The following is a 22500-nucleotide window of genomic DNA, read 5'->3' as shown; positions in this document are numbered from 1 at the left end:
TTTATTTTTTGTTCCTCGAGGTAGGTACATTTATTTTGAGTCCTCAAATTAAAAAGAAAATTGATGTGGTCAATATAATAGTTTGTATATGTGTACATATATGTACACCAGTCTCTAGGCCTAGGTACAATCTAAATCAGCTGGCTTGGAGACAAATATGTGAAGGTCATCTGTAATTCCATCAGTTTTTACATCCTTGTTAGGTCGCAGCCATCCTGGGGTTTTTCCAATTATTTCTATTGTACTTAGTTTTCGTTTGTTCTTGTACCCTGCACATTTTAAAGCCTTGAATTTCTGCATTTCTTGCCTGCGGTGTCGCTCTCTGCTGTGGTGTTTCTAGTACTGTCTACTCTGTGTCAGTGTTTAGATACATACCAGACTATGCTAGAAGTACCATATCAGAAAGCAAACACACCTGTCACATAGAATAGATAGTGCTGTTCAAATCAAATATATTAAGGTATTTTTTTAGGTGCCACTTACTTTGTAAAGGCCCCCATCCATTAGTGGGATATGGGCACTTTTCATGTGATGTGAGTTGCTCATCATAAATGCAGATCTCACTGGGCTGCCACAAGTATCGGATTGTGCTGTCATAATGATGTATCATATGCGGTCCAGCCATCTGTGAGCTGGCGGGGTACCGGATTTAATGTACCAAATGTGATACCCTGCTCTAATGGATGGGGACTTAAATGTCAAATCCTTGCTTGTTTGGACCTTAAAAGCAGTCTTCTCTCCCTGCTGCCATACAGTTTAGCATAGTGAACTTTGCTTGCCTTGGACCTATCTTATTAATAAAAAATAAAAAAAAAGATTTTAGAAGTTATACCTTAATAGTGCAATTGTTTGCATTAGCACTATATTTTGTGAATTGATCCCTTTTTGTCTCTATTTATTGGTATTTTGATTAACTGTGTCATATTACACCAGAACCTACCCTCATTTTGGGGTTTGTAGCAGAGCTGGCTCTACCTGGGCTGCAAATCTGTGGCCAGCGTGGTACCGGTCTCTGCTTCTCTTCTGACCAGCATCTGTGTGGCTGGCAAATGCTCCCTCTCCCTGGCAGTTTTGCAGACATCTGTGACTCCTTTCCCTGGTAGCTGCAGCCGTTCCCATTTTCCCGTTTTGTTTAGAATTTCATGGTATAATTGTGCCAAACATTATGTCATATGAAGTATCTATGCACTATTCAGGTCCAGAGTATTGGCCTCAAATCTTCATTTTCTTGTTCCAAATATGTCTTTCCCTTGAACTGATAGCAAATTGCTTGCCTTCTCCGGACCCGTTCCTGGCGACTATGCTTCCATACACCACATGTTGATTAGTCTTACGGTCTGCCTGTGAACTCTCCAGTCTTCAGCAACACAAGTAGGGAATATATTAGAGGTCTGCAACCTGTGTATTGGGCGCAGGTTGAAGACTACCAATACGTTAGACTGCCCACCTTTGCTCTTGGTCTATGCCAATCCTGTTAGTATGCTGAGCATTCGTACCATTGAGAGTTGTGAAGACTGTCAGTCATGAAATGTATTATTGTTTAGCTGGGGGTGGGGCAGGGAGGAGTTTATATGCAGAATAGAACAATTCAACAAATTGTGTGGGAGTCTGCTTTAATTGAAAGCTACAGTAGCATTTTATATTTAAGCTAAAGATCATTGCAAGGTACAAGTCTTGTACAGCAGTGTAAACTTTCTTTTTTACCTCCAGGTAATGCGCACAGTATAACGAACCTAGAGAACAATGAAGCTCTGCTTTCTTTCACCATCATCTCTCTGCCTGTCGAGACACCATGAAAAAGAACATATGTTATTCCTTTATACACAGATTTGACCAATTTTGTTCACAAAAAGTTCAGTTTATTGTTAATACTAAACAATGTATGTTGTGTAAAATTAATGTTTTGGAATTTATATGTTACATCATGCTCATCATACAATCATGCTCCTTTGCATGATTTTATTTAGTTGCTCGGTATTAACGTAATGATTGTATGTTACTTTAAAAAAAATAGTTGTTTTTATACCTTAAGTAAAAAAAGGGTATACCATAAGGATCGTACATGTTATATACCGTACCTAAAATTCAGTTGTGGCACATTATAACACATTTTTGCAACATACAGATGGAGCCATAGTTGTTCATCCCATTGGAGCTCCAGAGCCTTCCATTTCATCATGCCGAACTGTGCGAATGGGACGTACGTGCGTGTGAGCCGCTCACTTGCCCCATTCACAAACGGAGCTTGATAACATGGACCCCAATTTAGTGTACCAATTTGCTAGACATGCTTCAAGCAATAATTTACCATTGCTAATCAAAGTCCACATGGATGGTAAAGTTCAAAAAAGAAATCCCAAAAACCCTCATATTAAACTGTTCATGTGTTGACCATTACCATATATTGTCCTTTTGTTTTTTGATGACCTATGAACTTTCGACCTAACATCTGTATTCTGTAGGAGAGGCCTTGCGGGATTGATCTGGTAGGTTCCATGCGACTTTGCTAGTGTTTTGTATTATTTTTTGGCCTAATACATCTAAGTCGCATTGCAAGTTATAGAGTAGCATTGGTTGAGATATTAATTATTCTTATGAGTTTTGCACAGTTTGTTATTGATTCAGAAATGGAGAGTTTCAGGTTACACTAAATTGCATGCAATAACTCAATACCTTTTATTCCTCACACACAAAGCTGCTCAGATTACCACCCATTTTTGAAACCTGGGTATTAAGGTATTAAGTCGTAATCTTCTGCATGTTTTTCCCAGGAAGGTGGTATTTATTCTCAGTTCAAAAAAATGGGATTTTTGACTTACCTGTTAAATCTGTTTATCTGAAGCCATGAGGGAACACTGGAACATTGGGATATTCTCCGGTGCAGACCGGGCACCAAGGAGTTAACTTCTTGAGTGCAGAGAGAGTGCTTCCCTATATCCAGCATGCCCCAGGCCAGTTCAAACCAGTTACTTAAGCCAAACACATGAAAGGAAAAAGCAGAGAACACATCCACAACAAAAACTGGACAGGCAGAAAGGGAGAATAAAATCCAGTGACTGAAGTAAATTTAGTTAACCTTCCAGCGGACTGGAGCAGTAGTGGTAAGCGCCCAGTGTTTTATCATGGCTTCAGAAAAAGGGATTTAACAGGCGAGACAAAAATCCAGTTTTTTCCTTCAGCCAAGGCTGGAACATTGGGATGTCCTAAAGCAGTCCCCTTACAGGCGGAGACACTACCCAGCTGCACTAAGAACACTACACCCAAAAGCCATATCGGCAAACTCTAAAGTGTCAAACTGTAAAATTTTACAAAAGTATGACAGCACATCGCCCAAGAAGGACCAATGGACCAAGTGGAGTGAGTCCTGATTGATGCAGAAACCAGCTTCTCCGAGAGCATAATAGCTTTCCTAATCTGGACATATGAAACTAGGTTTTTCATATTGGTAAATTTCCCCCATAATGTCAGATAGGGGCGGCTGTGCTGCACCAATTAGGATTGTAAAAGTAATGGCAGCAGGAACAGGAGGGATGGGGTTAGTGAAATCCCAGCAGAGTCTATAGGCTTCTCTCCTACAGGCAGCTCTACCTGTTAAGAGTTAATTGGTGAGCTGCAGTCTCTCTGCCAGCCGTGCAGTGAGGGGAGGAGGGGACAAGTGGGCCATTAACAGCCAGCACTCAGAGCCTGGAGTCGGTGACAGTGACACACAAGAGAGCAGCACCGCGAGGTAGGAGAGGAGGAGGGAAGTCTGCAGCCCGAGTCCTGCTAGCAATAAATGCCCTTACATGACACAGCCAAGCAGCCTGCTAAATGGACCACGCACCCCTCTTACCTCTACTTCCTGCCCGGGCCTGCTCCGTCCTCACTGTCACACCTCCCTGATTCTGGCCCCCAATGCTGGTTTCAGTTCTTCGTGCTCCGTCCTCACACCAGCCGCAATGCTGTCCCCCTGCTGAGCAGCTGCTTCTGGTGTTGGCTCCAGCCATCTGTTGTTGAGGCACAGTGCAGGAAGCAGCTTACGCTCCACGGTCGCATCACAACTGAGGGTGAAACCGATCCCTCCACCCTTGTCACACATATTAACACGGTGTGCATGCCGAAATGGCTGGGTCCCAGGGGACCCAGCCATTCATAAAAAATAAGTCCCTGGTGCTCCAAAGTGGGTAATATACTCGCTATAACGAGTATTTGCGAAGCCTGACTTAAGGAAGGTAGTCCTTTCTAGTACGCAATTCTATTACGCAAAACCGCCTGATCTTGGTGAAAAATCAAAAAAGGAACTTTGTGGGAAAGTGCACACAAGTCCGAAACACGACGTGCAGAAGCCATAGCCAACAAAAACACTGTTTTCCACGTAAGCCAATTTATGGCCACTTATGCTAATGGCTCAAACGGAGCCTTCTGAAAAATTTGAAGAACTAAAGATAAATCCCCAAGGATGAACCGGTGGGATAAAGGAGGGCTGATGGTGCAGAACCCCCTGTAAAAAGGTCTGAAGAGTGAGCCACCTGCCTCTGGAACAAAACAGATATGGCCGAGATATGCACCTTTAGAGAAGCAAAATGGAGGCCCTGATTGAAGGAATGCTAGCACCCTTGACAATCGATAGGTAAGCGGTTATAACAAAGCTAAACATTGAAGGTCCAGGTGAAGACAAGGTCCATGGGTTAACAGATCGGGCTTCAGAGGAAGATGCTACAGGGGGGGGGGGGCACTGAAAGTCTGAGTAGATTGGCATACCAGGCCCTTATGGGCCAGTCTGGAGTGATAAGAATTGTGACCACCCCTTCCAGCCGCAACTTGCAAAGAACCCTCTAGTAGTAGTACCACTGTCGGGAAGAGATACACTATTTGAAACGCCATGGCACCGAGATAGCATACACCAGAAACGCTGCAGGATCCCTGGTTTGTGCTCTTTAGTAAAGAAGCTTGCAATTGTGGTGGGATGCAAATAGGTCGATCTAAGGCCAAACCTAGCGGTGGGTCAAGAGAGATAAAAAATCTTGTGGTGGAGAAAACACTCCCCCGAGTGAACATCCTGCCTGCTGAGGAAGTCTGTTTTCCGATCTAACAGTACATAGGGGGAGGGGCCCTAAACTGCACACCCTGGACATTCGAGGTGCTACCTGCTGAGACTTGTAGTGCAGCAAGCAGGAGGAGGAGTTTGCAGGTGCACACTAAATATATATGCTAGACCTTTTAATATCTTGCTATATTGCATTTGAGGTTATTAGCATAGTAATAGCCATTAGTATGGGCTTGTCCACCACATCCAGGTTACCTCAATAGGACAAGTCCCTAACACTACTCTGGGACAGGTCCAGGGCACAGGGCCCCCCAGGCCAGCCCAGCAGAACCACCCCATGGTATCACATTAGTGTGAAATTAAAGTGATAGTAAAAGGGATAGGGGAAATTATATGTGATAGGACTTACCTAGGTAAGATGTAATAATAAATGTGAAGGGTGCTACATATATATTAAACAAACTAAAGGGGTGATGGAAAGTGTACGATATGATGCCATGGAGCAGCCCAGCAACAGCAGCCCAAAGAGCCCTGCGCCCCAAACACAGTCCCACAGACCAACACTCAGCATATATGTACAGTAGGACTTACCCTCATAGTGCCAAGCTGAGGTGTGCAGTCTTGAATGTTGGGACTCCCAACCTAATTAAAATCAATCTGGGACAGGTGGGTGGGGTGCTAGTTAAGGAGGAAGGCATCTCTAGTTCCTTCCAGTGTGTATGAATACACAATATATAGTACATAGGGGGAGGGGCCCTAAACTGCACACCCTGGACATTCAAGGTGCTACCTGCTGAGACTTGTAGTGCAGCAAGCAGGAGGAGGAGTTTGCAGGTGCACACTAAATATATATGCTAGACCTTTTAATATCTTGCTATATTGCATTTGAGGTTATTAGCATAGTAATGGCCATTAGTATGGGCTTGTCCACCGCATCCAGATTACCTCAATAGGACAAGTCCCTAACACTACTCTGGGACAGGTCCAGGGCACAGGGCCCCCCAGGCCAGCCCAGCAGAACCACCTATCACATATAATTTCCCCTATCCCTTTTACTATCACTTTAATTTCACACTAATGTGATGCCATGGGGTGGTTCTGCATAATATTAGTGGGTGCAATCACAATATTTAAATATTTGAGTCACCACCATCCACACATAAACAAATCTTCCAAAGGGTACTTCAACCCAGATGTTTAAATAACACAAACAGTATATAGCTCAGTGAGAGAGAGCTATACTGCACCAAAACCTGCATATAAGAAAATATCATATGATTAAAAGTGAATTTCTGTGTGACCAATGTAATTATATGGTACTAATCTGCACATTTGAAGTCAGAGATAAATCTCTCTAGAAAATCTCTCTAGAAACTTAAAAGTATACAAAGTGATACACAGCCAGATGGTAGTCAATCACCTGAATACATAAAGGAAAAGGAGGCCAGGAATACAGCAATAATATAACTGTCTGGTAAATTATAATTACAATTAATCCATTTAAAATAAGGTGATACTAAATCTACAACAAGATATACATCAAACATCACTCTTAGTATTTACAAAACCCTGTGAGAGAGGGCTAGTAAATCTAGAAGGAACTAATCCTATAAAAAGGGTGGTATCAAAACATCTGAGCCTCTCAAAAAGGGAACCTAACTCTCAGACACAATGGGTGACATTCTATGGGATGCGATTATCGTTTTTTTGCGGTAATTAGACCACAAAATGGCGATATCGCATTTTCCCATTAAATCGTTTATTTAATGGGATGCGCTCAGGGACTGAAATCGCATATTATGTGCGTTAAGGTATGCTGAATAAAAATGCGAGATTAATTCGCATTTTTATCGCATCCAGATGTTTTCCAATACAAAAGTATACAAGTCGCTAGGTAGGTAAGTATCAGTGTGTGTGTGTTTTGTGTGTATTAAAGTTTTATTTTACAGGGTGTCAGTGTGATTTTGTTAACTATTTTTTGCACTGCAGAACTACAAGTGCCAGCGGGCCCTTTAATGCCCCGCATGCTGGGACTTGTGGTTCCCCAAGTCCCAGCATGCGGGGTAGGCTTGCTGGGACTCATAGTTCGCCAGTGTAAAACAATAGTTTAAATTCTTTTTTTTACACAAGTCATCAGCCCGATGCCCACCGCCCATCGGGGACAGCCCCGGACTATCAGCATGGGCTGGTAAGTCCTGGAGGGGGGGGACCCCTTCATTGAGGGGGTCCCCACTTCCCCAGGACCCCTGCCCATGCTGACCAGCCAGGGGGTTAATGCTTTGGCCGCGGGAGCTTATATAATAAGTTTCCCCCGGCTGTGGCATTACCCTGCTGGCTGGTTGTGTCCGGTGCTGGTTCTTAAAATACGGGGGACCCCCAGTCACTTTGTCCCCCGTATTTTGGGAACCAGCGCCGGACCTTGAGTCTGGTGCTGGTTTCATAAAATCAAGGGGACCCCTATTTGTCGGGGACCCTGATTTTATGTCACCAGCACCGGCTCAGTGAGCCCGGGGCTGGTTATACTCGGGCGGGGGACCCCGCGCGCGTTTTTTTTTTTACAACTTTGCGCTGTCCTGCAAATGTGCGATTTTCAGACATGAAAATCGCACATTTTCAGGACTAAATACAGCGCACCAATTCGCTGCAAATCGCCCCTCTTCGCACTTTTCAGCCTCCAATGCGCATCACATTAAATATGCGCATTTTGACTGAAAAATGCTATTTCTAAAAGTGCGATTTGCGGCGCTGTGGTGCAAATAAAACATGCGCATTTAGCGCATAGCATAGAATGTCACCCTGTGTCTTTTTTTAAGCCAGCATAAGGGAAACTCTTTTAAATCCCTATATTCACTATTTCTGTCTTTTCGTGCAATGGCACGTTACACTATATGTTGTATGTATGTATGTTAATTTTAATCTCTTCTGAAATTTCACAAGCAACAAAGGGAGACCACCATACGGATTCTATATGTTAAAAAATCCAGACAGGTTGTCTATCTCCCTTTTTTATATTGAATTAAACTAATAAAGTATAAAGTTTTAAATTCAAACAGAATATTTCTACCCTTTTGAAATATTCCTCTCTCTAGGTGTGCATCCACAGTGCAATTCTTTTCTTCTTTTGAACCTGCATTCTATTAAATAATAGAATTTGCGGTCCTGGAATAGGCAGGGTTGGTAGGGGAGTACCTTTATTTCTCTTTCGTCCAGTCCGGTGACACAGCTCATGATGGGTTGTAGGAGGGTCCGCCAAGAGCCAGGCACCTATGCTTCTAATTCTTTGGGAGCAGGCTCCTCCCTATTGCATCCCATAATGTTTCAGTTAGTTTTAGGTGCCCACAGGAGTGGGTGCTATGCTTTGCAGCTGCGTTTTTTCTTTGGATTTTTTCAGAATAGTTAGGTTTTTATTATTTTATTAATGCACTAGCTTAGAGCAGGTTTGCCAGTGTGTCGCTTCTCACAGAAGTGCATACACACTTAGAGCACAGCAGAGGCTCACAGAAGCGCGTCCTGTCAGCTCTCTGTGGGCAGACGGACAACTTTTTATTCCCTCTGCACAGCGCTTAGTCTCTCTAGGTAAGAGACTTTCTTGGGCCCCGGGGGTGTCCTAACCGGCTCTTTGCAGAAGGGGATCTTGGGGGACGGACCCACCGCGATGGCGCCCGCCATCTTGAAGGGTTTAGGGACCGAAATCCCGCCAGTGAAGTGAAGTCCCTTACAGGAGTCCGGCGCTGCTGGACAACTCCATTGTGGTCCCATTGAGGGAGGTACAAGGAGGTGAGAGAGACAACTGCGGGAGCGGCTGATGGGGGAGTAAGCACCAGATGGGCTGGTCTCCCCGCTGATGCAGAGACCTGGTCTCTTCCTGCACTGTGTTTGGCGCCTTTTCACCGTGCTGCGGAGCTGACAGGGTGATTTTTACACAGTCTCCAGTCTCTTCACAAAAGCGCTTCCCTTGCTGATCGCTGACAGGATTACCAGCTCAGATAAGTACACTGATACATTGCTCTGTGCTGTGCCTGTTCATTTTGCATTGTGTTTAAATACATGGCTGAGGGGTTTACTTCTGCTGCTGTGGAGGAGGGAGCGCTGGACATGTTTATTTACTGCAAGAAGTGTGAGGCTCAGGGGGAGTTATGCCCGTCCTGTGAGGCTGTTCCCTGTGGGTCACGCACCTCCAGAACGGAGATAGCTGAACCTGCTTGGGCTTTGGCGCTGGGCAGGTCTATGATGCTCTTACTGAGGCTTTGAATAGGCAGAAGGATTCCTTGATAGGGTCTCCTGGCCACTTTACATTGTCTCAGGTGTCTGGAGGGTCACTTACCCCGGCTCAGGGGGACCCCATTTTGCTGCAGGCTATGCAGGATACTGCTCAGGGGGTTCATAAAATGACTGCCCTGATGGAGCAATTTACAAAATCCTCTGATGAGAGTGTGCTTAGGCACCCTGTTTCTACACCACCCATTGTACAGGATTTGGATGATGATGGTGTGTGTGAGGAGAACTGGAGTTGGGACATGAGTTATGAAACTGAGGCTTTAACTTCAGGCATTGAGGATTTGATTGTGGCTGTTAAGCAGACTTTGAATCTTACAGAGGTGGAAAAGACTCCTGTCTCTTGTGTGTTTAAAAAGATTCGCAGGGACCCTGTGTGTTTTCAATCTGATGAGGGAATGCCATCCCTTTTAAATGAAGCAGGAAAGACTCCTGATAAAAGATTGTTGATGGCAAAAAAGTATGCTAATATGTACCCTATGCCAGAGGAACATACCAAATTATGGGAAAAAGCCCCATTAGTGGATGCATCAGTTGCTAGACTGTCTAAAGCCACTACCTTGCCTGTCCAGGGGTGTGCTGCCTTTAAAGACCCAGTGGACAAGAAAGTGGAAGGCTGCTTGAAGGCTATTTTTGAAGGCATGGGTTATACCTTGAGGCCTATTATTGCGTCTGCTTGGGTTACAAAAGCTATGATCAAGTGGGCGGAGGAGCTTGGTGGGCTACTCCACCAAAAGTAAGAGGCCTTTATTCTGGCAGAGAAATTGAGATCTGCCTCAGAGTATGTTTGTGAGGCCGGTGAGGAAGGAGCTAAAATGGCATCCAGAGTGTCTGTAACCTCAGTGTCTGCTAGAAGGGCTCTTTGGCTCAAAGCTTGGGAAGCTGATAGTGAGTCCAAGAAGTCCCTTGAGAACTTGCCATTTAAGGGAGAGTTATTGTCTGGCTCGGAGCTGGAAGCCATCATTAAGCAGGCTACTGGGGGCAAGAGTACTTTCCTCCCCACTACTTCCAAGAGTTCAGGCTCCAAGTTTGGAGTTTTCAAGCCGTCCTTTCGGCCGCCATTTCGGGGCGGGTCGTCCAACAGAGGACAGTCTGGCCGTGGCAGATTTCAGGCCGGCAGAGGAAAGGCTCCCAAAGGCCGATTTGGTGCCTTTATAAAAAAGCATGCAGCAATGAGTGATGAGAAGTCATCTGTATGACGGGGCGGAGGCTCCCCGTTCTGGGCTCAGAGTGGGGGGTCGCCTCCTGCACTTTCGGAACAGGTGGAAGGAATCCATAGTGGATCCTTGGGTCCTCTCCATCATTTCCGAGGGTTACCGGATAAATCTCAGGGGCATGCCACCCAAGAGATTTCTTCTTACACCCTTGCCGCGGACCGCGTCACTGAGATCCGCTCTGTTGGGGGCAGCTGTGTCTCTCAAAGAGAAGGGAGTAGTTATTCCGGTACCTCAGGAGGATAGAAAACAAGGGTTTTATTCAATCCTGTTCCAAGTCCCCAAGCCAGACGGGTCTTTCAGGCCTATTCTAAATTTAAAATATTTAAATCTTCATTTGTGGGTAGATCATTTTCGCATGGAGTCTCTGCGCTCCTGAGCATAGAGCCGGGGGAGTTTCTGGCATCGGTCGATATTTAGGATGCATATCTCCATGTGCCCATTTTCAAGGATCACCAATCTCTCCTCAGGTTTGCAATTGGAGAAAACCATTGGCAGTTTCAGGCACTGCCGTTTGGTTTGGCAACGGCTCCGAGAGTGTTCACGAAAGTGATGGCGGTCATGGCTGCAGCTCTCCATCGAAAGGGAATAGTAAGAGTCGCAGAGTCGGCGGGAAAACTTCAGGAGCACCTGAATGTTGCGACACAGTTCTTGCAAGAACAGGGTTGGGTGCTAAACCTTCCCAAGTCCCAATTAACACCTACTCAGGGTCTGCAGTTCCTCGGGGTAATTCTGGACACACACCTCCACAGGGTGTTCTTACCACACCCCAAAGCTGTGGAGATTCGGCAGATGGTGCTGACAATTCTCCGGGCCCCTGCACCGACGGTGTGGCAGGGAGTAAGGCTGCTGGGCAAAATGGTAGCGACTTTCGAGACGCTGCAGTTTGCCAGATTCCATTCAAGGTCCTTCCAGTGGAACATCCTAGCATGCTGGTCCGGCAATGCCAAGACAATGAAACAGGAACGGCTGGTCTTGTCTCATGAAGCAAGAATATCCCTGGAATGGTGGATGGATATAGAGACTCTGCAGATGGGGCGGTCCCTTTGCTCCTGGGACTGGTTGGTCATCGCGATGGATGCCAGTCTCGGGTTGGGGGGCAGTTGTGCTTCACCTAAGATTACAGGGCCTTTGGTCCGAGGAGGAATCCAGTCTTCCCATAAACATACTAGAACTGAGAGCGGTATGGAATGCCTTGTGCCAAGCAGAGGAATTTCTGAAAGGTTTTCCAGTACGAGTTCAATCCGACAATGCCACTACAGTGGCATACTTAAACCACCAGGGCGGAACTCGAAGCAAGATGGCGATGGGAGAGATTGTGAGAATCTTCACCTGGGTGGAAGTACAGGTTCCAGCACTATCAGCCGTATTCATTCCGGGGATCCGGAATGTGGAGGCGGACTATCTCAGCAGGGCGATTCTGCTGGAAGGGGAGTGGTCACTCCATCGGGAGGTGTTTCGGAAGATTGTAGACAGATGGGGACTGCCAGACATAGATCTTATGGCGTCCAGGACCAATTGTCAAGTGCCGAGGTTTTGCTCTCGGTCGAGGGATCCGTCGGCTTGGGCAGTGGATGCCATGACAATTCCTGGGTCTTCATTTTTCCCCCGTTTCCAATGATCTCGAGGGTGTTGAAGAGGATAAAGAACCAGAGAGTACCGGCCATTCTGGTGGCACCAGATTGGCCCCGGAGGTCATGGTACTTAGACATACTGAGATTATCGATGGAATCCTGGTGTCTTCCTCTTCAGCCGGTCTTGCTAAGCCAAGGACTGTTCCTGCACCTGGACCTACCTCGTCTAAATTTGACGGCGTGGCGTATGAATCCTCCTTGAGAAAAAAAGGGTTTTTTCAGAAGAGGTTATACAGTCCATGCTAAGGGCCCAAAAGCCGGTGTCTGCAGCTAATTACCACAGGGTGTGGAGGATATACATCAGGTGGTGTGAACGGCAGAGAGTTCATATCTCCATGTTTAAGGTAGCGAGTCTACTGGAGTTCCTACAGGACAGCGTCCGGGTTAAGTTTGCAGTCTTTGAAAGTGCAGATTTCGGCGCTTTTCATTTTCTTTAAAAAAAGGGAGGCTCTGTTGCCGCACGTACAAACTTTTTTTGCAGAGTGTGGCAAGGATTAAGCCTCCTTACAGGCAACCGGTTGCACCGTGGGACTTGTCTCTTGTTCTGTCCATGCTGCAGAAACCACCCTTTGAGCCACTGAGATCGGCTGATCTCAAGTATCTTACCTGGAAGCTTACATTTTTATTGCCCATTGCTTTGGCTAGGTGTGTGTCAGAATTGGGTGCCTTGTCCTGCAAGTCACCATTTTTGATTTTCCATGATGACAGGGCTGTACTCAGGACAGTACCAAAATTTTTACCTAAAGTGGTTTCCTCATTTCATTTGAATCAGGACATTGTGCTCCCAGTTTTTTCCCCGCCTGAGGGAACGAGGAATAGGGACAGTTTAAAGAAGTTGGATGTGGTTCGCGCATTGCGAATCTATATCAGTAGAGTAAAGGATGTTCGCAAATCGGATTTGCTGTTGGTTTTGTATGATGTACATAAGATTGGGTGGACTGCTTCAAAGCAGACTATAGCCAGCTGGTTGAGATCAACTATTGCATTTGCCTACTGTAAGGCAGGTTGGCCTGTGCCATCTCACATAAATGCCCATACTACAAGGTCAGTTGCTTCTTCTTGGGCGGTGAGACATGGGGCCACAGAAAAGCAGCTGTGCAGGGCAGCCACCTGGTCCTCTGTTCACACCTTTACAAAATTCTACAGGCGGGACTTCCGGTGGGCGGGGCATCAAGTATGGCCGCTTTTTAGTTGAGCTCCTGAGGGGACCTGAAGAATCTATAGTCATCCGCATCTTCTAAACTTATTTTGATCTTACAAGTAACACCATTTGAAAGATTACTCACTGCGGATTTGATTGATACCATAAAGACCTCAGGAGACTGTATTTCCACCGGAGTCAAGCCACATAAGAGGGTGGCCTGCATGACCGCAGCAGGATATATGGATACACTGTGGCTGCTGCTTGTGAATGCTGAGTGTGGTATAGTAATTGATTTACCTGCACTCATGAGCTGTCCATACTCACTCAGCTAGGGACGGACGCTCGTGAGAGCAGACTTACGGCCACGTAGAATCTCCTTGCCGTGTCCAGATGGAAGGGGGGCAGCGTTCACTTTGTCAGCTGTAGGCACCCGTCACCGCCGTGGTGTTTTAGAGATCAGCGCCGGAGTCCAAGGATTTTTCAGAGCACAGCCACGCTACAGTATCGGAGTCCACGTCCTTATACAGGTAACAATGCCTGTCAGGGGGGGCTGTCTTGACGCGTTTCAAATGTCGGTTTCCTCAGAAGATGCCCTCCCCCTTACTGGGGGTCATTTTTAAAAGACAAATGTCCAATCAGAGAGGTGTGTTTGTTAAAACCCCCTGTGGTCAATATGTGATCATTAAGACCACCTGTGATTAGTGTGTGAACTCAATGGCTGACAAACCAGCTCTATTTATAAACAGTAGATAAAATATCTTTTTTTTTTTTCCATCAATAAATTTTTATTGTGACAGATTTTTAATATGGGGAACAGAAAAGAAAAAGGGGACATTTGGGGGGGGGGGAGGGGGGGGGGAAATCGGGTAACAAGCATATTCGTTATACATTGTGTTTCGCTACGCAGAGCGAATAGTATATGTAAAGGCTACATGTTACATAAACAAGAGAGACAAGCAAGTACAGATTTCTTCTAATAACATTATCAAGTAAAAAAAACAGTACATTTAGCTAACCCGTCTCTAATCCCTGGTCATATCATTTCCTGTAGGGGAGATATTAACTGGTAGGGTACCTTAGCCAGGCATGCCAGTTATTCTGAGCACTCTGGGGTTTCATTTAGGTTGAGCTGATTTAGATCCGCCGGGTGGGAGGGGGGGAAATATGCAGCACCTTCGCCTTCCGTTATGTATATGTGCCATGGGAGCCAACGCATATGGGGGGAGATGGGTGAGGGGACAAATGGGACGAAGTTAGTTTCCATAAGGAAATGATGATTCGTCTTCATAACTACCTGGAGAAGGGGTGGAGGGGTGGGTTGTTTCCAGTTTTGGGCCAGGTTGGCTCGGGCAGCTATGAGGATGTGACCTAGTACATATCTATCCCTAGGGGGGACAGTCTGTGGGTAGACGTGAAACAGAGCGAGGGATGGGTCCGGGGTTAATGTCATCTTCAACACTGTAGAGATCAAGCCAAAGACCACAGACCAATACTGATGGATTACTGGACAGGTCCAGAAAATGTGGTAAATGTTGCCTATGCATCCGCATAACCTCCAACACTGATTAGAGCAGGATGGCCAAAAGGTGTGCAGACGGTCTGGGGTTAGGTATAATCTATTAATTAGTTTAATGTGCATTTCCGTGTGATTTAAACATCGGGACATTGCAAAGGAGGTGTGGAAGATTTGGCGCCATTGCAGGGAAGAGAAGGTCACGCCTAGATCTGATTCCCATTTCACGTGGGGGGGGGTTTTGGAAAAATCAGAGGGGGTTACCAAGGTTCTATACCAAAAGGAGATGTCGCCTTTAGTTCCTGTCATGAAAGGTCTGGACAGAAGTGACTGAGATGTAGCATCTGGGGGGGTATAGGAAGGTGAAAGGGCCTTCCACCAATGTGCTACTTGTAGGTAGTGATGGTGTTCAGAGGGGGGAATGGGGTATAGGCGTTGTAGGGTGGAGAATGGTAACAAGGATTGGGATTCTAACAGGTCTCCCAGGGTGTTGATACCCAGAGTTTTCCATGAATTTAAATTAAGGTTTGGGATTAGTTTTGCTACTGTTGTAATGGAGATGGTGGGTAAAACGTTCACCGAGCCAGGTAGATTAGCTAGTAGTCCATCCCATGCTCGCAGAGAGGCCTTGGTGGATGGGAGTAGTGGTAGGTGGACAGGTCTGGCTTGTTTTGGGATTCTGATTAGATCTGCAAGAGGGATTTGAGGGGTCTTGGCTTGTTCAATGGACACCCATCCTGTGGTGGAGACAGTGTCCGTGTAACATTTGAGAGGGGCTAGGAGGCACGCTGTGTGGTAACTAGCTAGGTCGGGGAGGTCCAGGCCGCCGAATGCCCTAGGTAAGGACATTTTAGAGCGGGCTATTGTTGGGGTTTTTGTCGACCACACATACTTTAGTAGGATGGACGTGCCAAGTCGTAAGAATTTTTTAGGGATTGTATATGGTATAGTGCGAAACAAGTACATTAGTTTAGGGAGTAGTGTCATTTTAAAGGCAGCCATACGTCCCATCCAGGAAATATCGTAGGATACCCAGGATTTTGTTAGGGTGGACAGCGTTTCAAGAAGGGGGGTGAGGTTGACATTAAAGACATTGGAAGTATTCGGAGGGATGTGGATGCCCAGGTACTTTATCGCTTCAGTTTGCCAATTGTATTTGTAGAGTGATTTTAGTTGGGGTAGGTGTCTTGAGAGGTTAATTGGGAGAGCGTCTGTCTTAGTAGTATTTAGCTTATAGTATGATGCTGCGCTATAGGAGTCTAAGATTGTGTGGAGGTATGGGAGGGTTCTAACAGGGTTGGTCACGACGAGCAGGACATCGTCGGCGAAAAGGCTTAATTTATGACAATGTGGGCCTATCTGCAGACCGGGGAAATTGTGATCATTGCGTATGGTGATAGCTAGGGGTTCTATTGAGAGGGCAAAAATCAAGGGAGAAAGGGGGCAGCCCTGTCTAGTGCCATTCGTGATATCAAAGGGATCCGACAGGAATCCGTTGCTGAGCACCCGGGCCGTGGGATAACTATATAGCGTCAGGATCGAATTTAGAATTCGGTCTCTGAAGCCAAAGCGTGTGAGCACTTCTTGCATATATTTCCAATTCAACCTGTCGAAGGCTTTTTCAGCATCGAGGGATAGGAGAAGAAGATCTTGCTTTCCAGTGAGAGAGTCGATCAGGTTGAATACTCTCCTTGTGTTGTCAGAGGCCTGTCTACCCGGGACAAAGCCCGTCTGGTCCGGGTGCACCAGCAACGGTAGGTACTGGTTAATGCGAAGGGCCATTAGTTTGGCAAATAATTTAATATCACAATTTAACAGAGCTATAGGGCGATAATTCTGGCAGAGTGCTGGGTCCTTCCCTGGCTTGGGGATGGTCACTATGCGGGCCTCTAATAGTTCCTTTGGGGAAGAGCCTAGGGAGGATAGTTCATTAAAGAGGTTTGTTAAAAGTGGAGTTAACTGGTCTTTGAATGTGATATAGAAGTCGGTTATGAAGCCGTCTGGGCCTGGCGCTTTGTTGCGGGGGAGGGATCTTATGGCGGACTGGATCTCCGATTCTGACCATGGGGCGTTGAGGGCTTCTAGTTGTTCCGGTTTTAAGGATGGGAGCTGTATAGTGTCTAGGAAGGAAGATATTGTAATGTTGGGTTGTGGTGCGGATGTATCAGAGGAGAGATTATAAAGCTGAGAGTAGTACTTAGCAAACTGATTAGCGATGTCCTTGGGGTTTAAGAGTTTCTCTTTGGAAGGGGTTATGATATGTCTGATTCTGTTTTTGGCTTGTTGAGCTCGTAGTTTGCGGGCAAGCATTCTGCCCGATCTATTACTGGATAGGTAATATTTATGGCGCATTCTGTTCAGGGCTAGTTGTGTACGAGCCAAGAGAATTTTTTGGAGTTGATTACGGATGTTTGATATTTCCAATTTCAAGGTTCTAGATGGAGCTGTTTTATTTTGGGATTCTAGCTTCGATAGTTTGGTCTCTAGATCTTGTTGGGCCTTAGTGGAACTGCGTTTGAGATATGAGCCAGCCTGTATAGCTGCACCTCTCGTAACTGCCTTAAGGGCACACCAATGGTTGGTGATAGACGTTTCTTGTGGGGAATTGTTAGCAAGGTAAGAATTAATAGCGTTTAAAATTGTTGTTTTGGCCGTAGGGTCTTTTAACAAGTGGGGGAAGAGACGCCAAGGCCTAGGGGGGGAAGTTGATGGGTTGGGGCACCATTTCCATGTGACGGGAGCATGATCAGACCAAGTGATCGGGAGAATATCAACATCTGTGGTTTGCTGTAGGGACCACTTATCGCAGAGCATATAGTCTATTCTAGAATAGGAATTATGTACCGAAGAGTGAAATGTGTAGTCGCGGCCAGTCGGGTTTTTAGTTCTCCAAATATTATATAAATCAAACTCTAATAAAAGGTTGTGGAAAGCCAGGGATGGGCCAGTCGTCTGGGAGGGGCGGGATGTGGGTTGTTGGGATTTGTCTACCCTGGGATCTAAAACTAAATTGAAGTCTCCTAAAAGAATCAGGGAGCCTCTGTATGATTTCCGGATAAGGAGAAATAGTTTTCGTAGGAACGGGATTTGGTTGGAGTTTGGTGCATACAGGCATACTATGGTAGTGGGTTTGTCCTCTAATAGGCCTGTCCGTATCAAGTATCTACCGTTTTTATCAGAGTTTTGGGATTGTAGGACAAAGGAGGTGTGCTTATTGAACAGAATGGCAACTCCGTTGCGTTTGAACGGGCCGCTTGCATAATACCCGGTCGGGAAGTTCACATCTTTGAACAACGGGGGGTTAGTGGAGTTGAAATGGGTCTCCTGGACAGCAACTACATCTGCTCTCTGCTTATGAAAATAGGAGAGAGCTAGTCTTCTTTTATTAGGGGAGTTTAACCCCTTAACATTTAAGGATAGAAATTTAGGCATTGTGAGGTTAGAAGGGGATGCTGGGAGGTTTTAGGTCTTAGCCCCGGAGAGACATTGTGCCATAACTTTGCTGCTGTTACTTTTGCCGTCACCCTAGTGGGGAGGTCGGCTGGGGAGGGGGGACATGGAGGATAGGGGGGTGTAGGGGGAGAAGGGTAAGCATAGGGAGAGGTAAAACAAAAGGGTCCGGTATATTGGACCCGCATGACTACTGCAGGGGAGAAAGGGTCATGCAGTAGTGTGAGAGAGATTGGGGGGGTGGCGAGGCTCGTGGAACGTAAGCCGCCACTCACTATTAACTCACAGAAACTATCCTATTATAGGGAAAGTCTAGTAACTTGAACATAGAACATTCTAAACCTATAACACCTCTGGGCTCAGAAAATATGAACCGGAGAGGAACACAGGGTTTATAACAAACAACAATTGCTAACTGGGTAAGTCGAGTGCCAAGAGTCCTGCATAATGAGAGATATAAACATATATAATATTTAACATTTGGGTCCCATCCCAGTGGAAGGGAGAGCAGGAACTCGGGCCTCGGAGAGTTGCAGTCTAATTGGTTTTGACTCTAGGCATGACAGTAGTAATCAGGTAGCTGACCATTCTTGATGTAGGGCCTGTGGGCGTCTCGGCTCTGGAGGTTTTGTGACCGATATGTCCCAGTCCATTAGAAGTTTCACTCCTGCGTCCAAATTCGATACGGAGTATGAGGTGTCTTCATAGTAAATAATTAGTTTAACCGGGAATCCCCAACGGTACCTGATGTCGTGGGATCTGAGAGCAGAGGTGACCGGTGCAAAAGCCCTTCTATTGGCGATGGTTGCCGGAGAAAAGTCCTGGAAGATTTGCAGACCGCCTAGCGTGCCCGAGTTTTTGGATTCCCGGGCGGCTCTAAGTATACGTTCCTTGACCGTGAAGAAATGGACTCGCAGAAGGGTATCCTTGGGTAGGTCTGCGGAGACCGTTCTTGGTCTAGGGAGGCGGTGTATGCGGTCAATCAGGAACTCTTTGGGGTCTGTTGTGGGCAGCAGTTTACAGAACAGGTTGGTAGCGTAGTCTTCCAGCTCTGAGTTAGCCACCGAATCGGGTATACCTCTAATTTTGATATTGTTGCGTCTGGACCTGTCCTCCAGATCCGCTAGTTTAGATTGGACCTGGGCTATGTCTTGTTGTTGGCGGTCATAGGAGGATATCAGATCATTGTGTGAGGCAACTATTTCTTCCATTTTGCGTTCTAGGTGATCGGTTCTGTCTCCTATAGCCACTAACTCTGTCTTGACTTCGCGGATAGCCGATTTTAGGTCACGGGACATCTTGGCTTGAAATGCAGTGAAGACTTGGCACAAGGATTTCACCGTTACTGGCGCTTCTGACTCAGTGTCCACTCCAGCCAACTCGATGGGGGAGGGATATTCTGCCTGGTTTCCCAGGGCGGGGGGGAGCTGTTTCAGGGGGCTCGTGGTGGCTGGAGGGGGTTGTGAGGGTTTCCTGGAGGGGAGAGAGATTTTGGATGGCACTGCATCCTTGGGTTTCTTAGCCGGCATAGTTATGTATGGGATCCTCTGTTAGAAAGGTTGAAGGTGCTCTGACTCAGGTACCGGGGAAGGAGTATAGGTTTGTTATAGCATTTATGCAGCCCTGTTTACATCTGTAGTGAGTGGCAGCTATGGAGGTGCAGTTTTCACATAATTGCTCTTATTCTAAAGCTCCTGGGGGGTTTATACAGTGTGTTTCTTTAAATACGAGATCCCTTTTTGTGCAGATCTTGATCTGTGGCTGTCAAGGAGTTGTTACCTCTGAGGATGGTAATCAATGGTGCTTGGTACAGTTAGAGAGCAGCTGCAGCACAGTGGACACAGGTGTTGGGCAGCAGAGAGTACTAGATTCTTTAACAGTATGGCTGGTTGTAACTGCCCCCACCCCTGGTGAACAGAGTCAGGGGGGCAGCTGGAGGGAGATGCCACAGATGTGGATGCCGTGGGGAGGATCTGTTAGGGTTAGGGCGTCTTGTGTGTATTATATGCTGCGTAGCAGCTTTCAAAATGGCGCCGGCTGGACAGTGGGGATAGGTGAGGCCTCCACGCAGGGTCCTGGACGGAGCTATCAGCCTGGCTCTGTGTGTGGGGGCACCAGCGTGTTGGTGTCTGTCTGGCTTCCTCTCCCGGCTGCGCTAGCTGTCACTCACCGCCTCCTTCGTCCTCCGTCTGTTGCTCCGGTCCCGACAGCCGCTCGTGAACACAGTCGGCGGCTGGCGTCTGACAGGAGTTCTGGGGAGGCAGCAGGCTTGTGGATGATCGTCGCTGCCGCGCTGTCCTCGATCCTCCACTTCTTTTCAGCGGGCGTGCTGGTTTCGTGCTCCCCTCCGAACGGAGCTTCGCCTCTCGCAGGTAATTGAGGTCCCGGCTCCGGCTTTCCGATTAGGCCGCAACCCGCGGGAGCGCTTAAAAGCACTCCCCGGCTCCGCGGTAAGGATCGGAGGCCGGCCGGACACAGGGGGGGATTGGTTCTGGGGTAAGATGAGGTTTGGGATGGGGTATAAAGCGAATGGGGATGTTATAAAGGGCTGGAATATCGGGAGCTCTGCAAAAGCGTGGCTGCTCAGGACGCTCGCCAAGCCACGCCCCAGTAGATAAAATATCTTATTAGGAGATGTTGCAATGGCAAGTTTTGTTTCTAAAAAATGGTACTTGTTTCCTAGCACGGCCACAATCGCGGGCATCGCGGGTAATTTTTAGTGGCCTGCAATGCGACCGACGCGATGCCCGCGATTTCCCATTGAAATCCATTGTAAAAAGTCAAAATCGCGTCGGTCGCATCACATGCGGCTAAAAAAGCCTTAAATGGTCCGATGCCCGCGATTTCCCATAGGGAACAATGTTAAATACCTCAATTTACCCAAATCAACATAGGAAACAATGTTAAATGGCCCAGAAACCCCCAAAAACACCCCTGAACAGTGAAATGGCCCCCCAAAATTAGTTAACGCCACCCCACGATCAACGTGAACCCGAAGCGTGGCGAGCGCAGCGAGCCCGCGAGGGGCGGCGGTACGCGTCCTCCGACCTTTTCATACCCCTACTATCCACGTCGGCGTGGAGTTGAGAATAGAATAGTGTGGCGAGCGCAGCGAGCCCGAAGCGTGGCGAGCGGACGCGGATACCTTCCCAGGTAAACGCGTCCCTTCGCGGGCTTCACAGGTGTCCGCGTCCCCTCGCGGGGCTCGCTGCGCTCGCCACGCTTCGGGCTCGGTGGCTCGCTGCGCTCGCCACACTATTCTATTCTCAACTCCACGCCGACGTGGATAGTAGGGGTATGAAAAGGTCGGAGGACGCGTACCGCCGCCCCTCGCGGGCTCGCTGCGCTCGCCACGCTTCGGGTTCACGTTGATCGTGGGGTGGCGTTAAGTAATTTGGGGGGCCATTTCACTGTTCATGGGTGTTTTGGGGGGTTTCTGGACCATTTACCATTGTTCCCTATGTTGATTTGGGAAAATTGAGGCATTTAACATTGTTCCCTATGGGAAATCGCGGGCATCGCGTCGTTCGCATCGCATGCGATTTTTTGGCCCGCATGCGATGCGACCGACGCGATTTTTTTACCTGCGATGCCGCAGATCATGATCGGTGTGGCCGTGCTAGGAAACAAGTACCTAAAAAATTAGTTTAAATAAAACAGAAAAGATAAGAGAAGACAGCAGGTTATATACGGACCTCTCTATTTAAAAATGACACACAAGCCAACAAAGTAGCTATTATCCTATTCTAGTTCAGAGAATATTGATAGTTCTGTAGAATCACAATTAGTTCAATAGCCGGGGTGGCGCAATGCACAAGGCAGAAGCAGCAAAACCTCGTAGTATCGGGTTCGACTCCCACAGTTTTCCAATCCAACTGAAAATTTTGTTTATATATTTCTCTGATTTTTGCAATCGTTTTTAATTTAATATTTGGGTAGCATGCTATCATTATAAGCCTCTTAGTAAGTTATTACAGAGAGAGAGAGACTCTGTCTAATTTAGCTTATGTCCGTATATAAACACTGGCTATCTCTCTTTTAAGGAGCATTTATCGTATCTATATATAGAGGTGACTCGCAATATTTACTCATTCAGAAGTTTTACAATGCACATATAAACAGGTGATTACAATATAGAACCCCATATGACATATGAAGCATATTGAACAATTAACTATCTTGCGGTCCAGGAGCTATTATGATCTAATAAGAAAAACTGATCTATTTTTTTTATTATTATTATT

The 22500-nt window shown here is 46.7% G+C and overlaps 2 protein-coding genes across 4 annotated transcripts in view; one reads left to right on the top strand and one right to left on the bottom strand.

The window, feature by feature from the left end:
- LOC146027218 (centromere protein C-like) overlaps positions 1-2397 on the top strand; it is a 74958-nt gene extending 72561 nt beyond the window's left edge. Inside the window, exons 4-5 of the mRNA XM_083158174.1 lie at positions 1-20; positions 1711-2397. The exon at positions 1-20 is cut by the window's left edge and continues 71 nt beyond it. Of these exons, the coding sequence (XP_083014300.1) occupies positions 1-20; positions 1711-1796 (106 nt within the window). The 3' untranslated portion in view covers positions 1797-2397. The remainder of the gene's footprint in view (positions 21-1710) is intronic.
- LOC146068787 (protein unc-13 homolog A-like) overlaps positions 1-22500 on the bottom strand; it is an 802795-nt gene that overhangs the window by 593317 nt on the left and 186978 nt on the right. The window lies entirely within an intron of this gene.

The sequence above is a fragment of the Crinia signifera genome, chromosome 1 (assembly GCF_055691185.1).
Source record: "Crinia signifera chromosome 1, ASM5569118v1, whole genome shotgun sequence".
NCBI lineage: Eukaryota > Metazoa > Chordata > Amphibia > Anura > Myobatrachidae > Crinia > Crinia signifera.
Note: the sequence above shows the minus strand (reverse complement) of the source record. Positions and strands in the feature narration are given on the sequence as shown.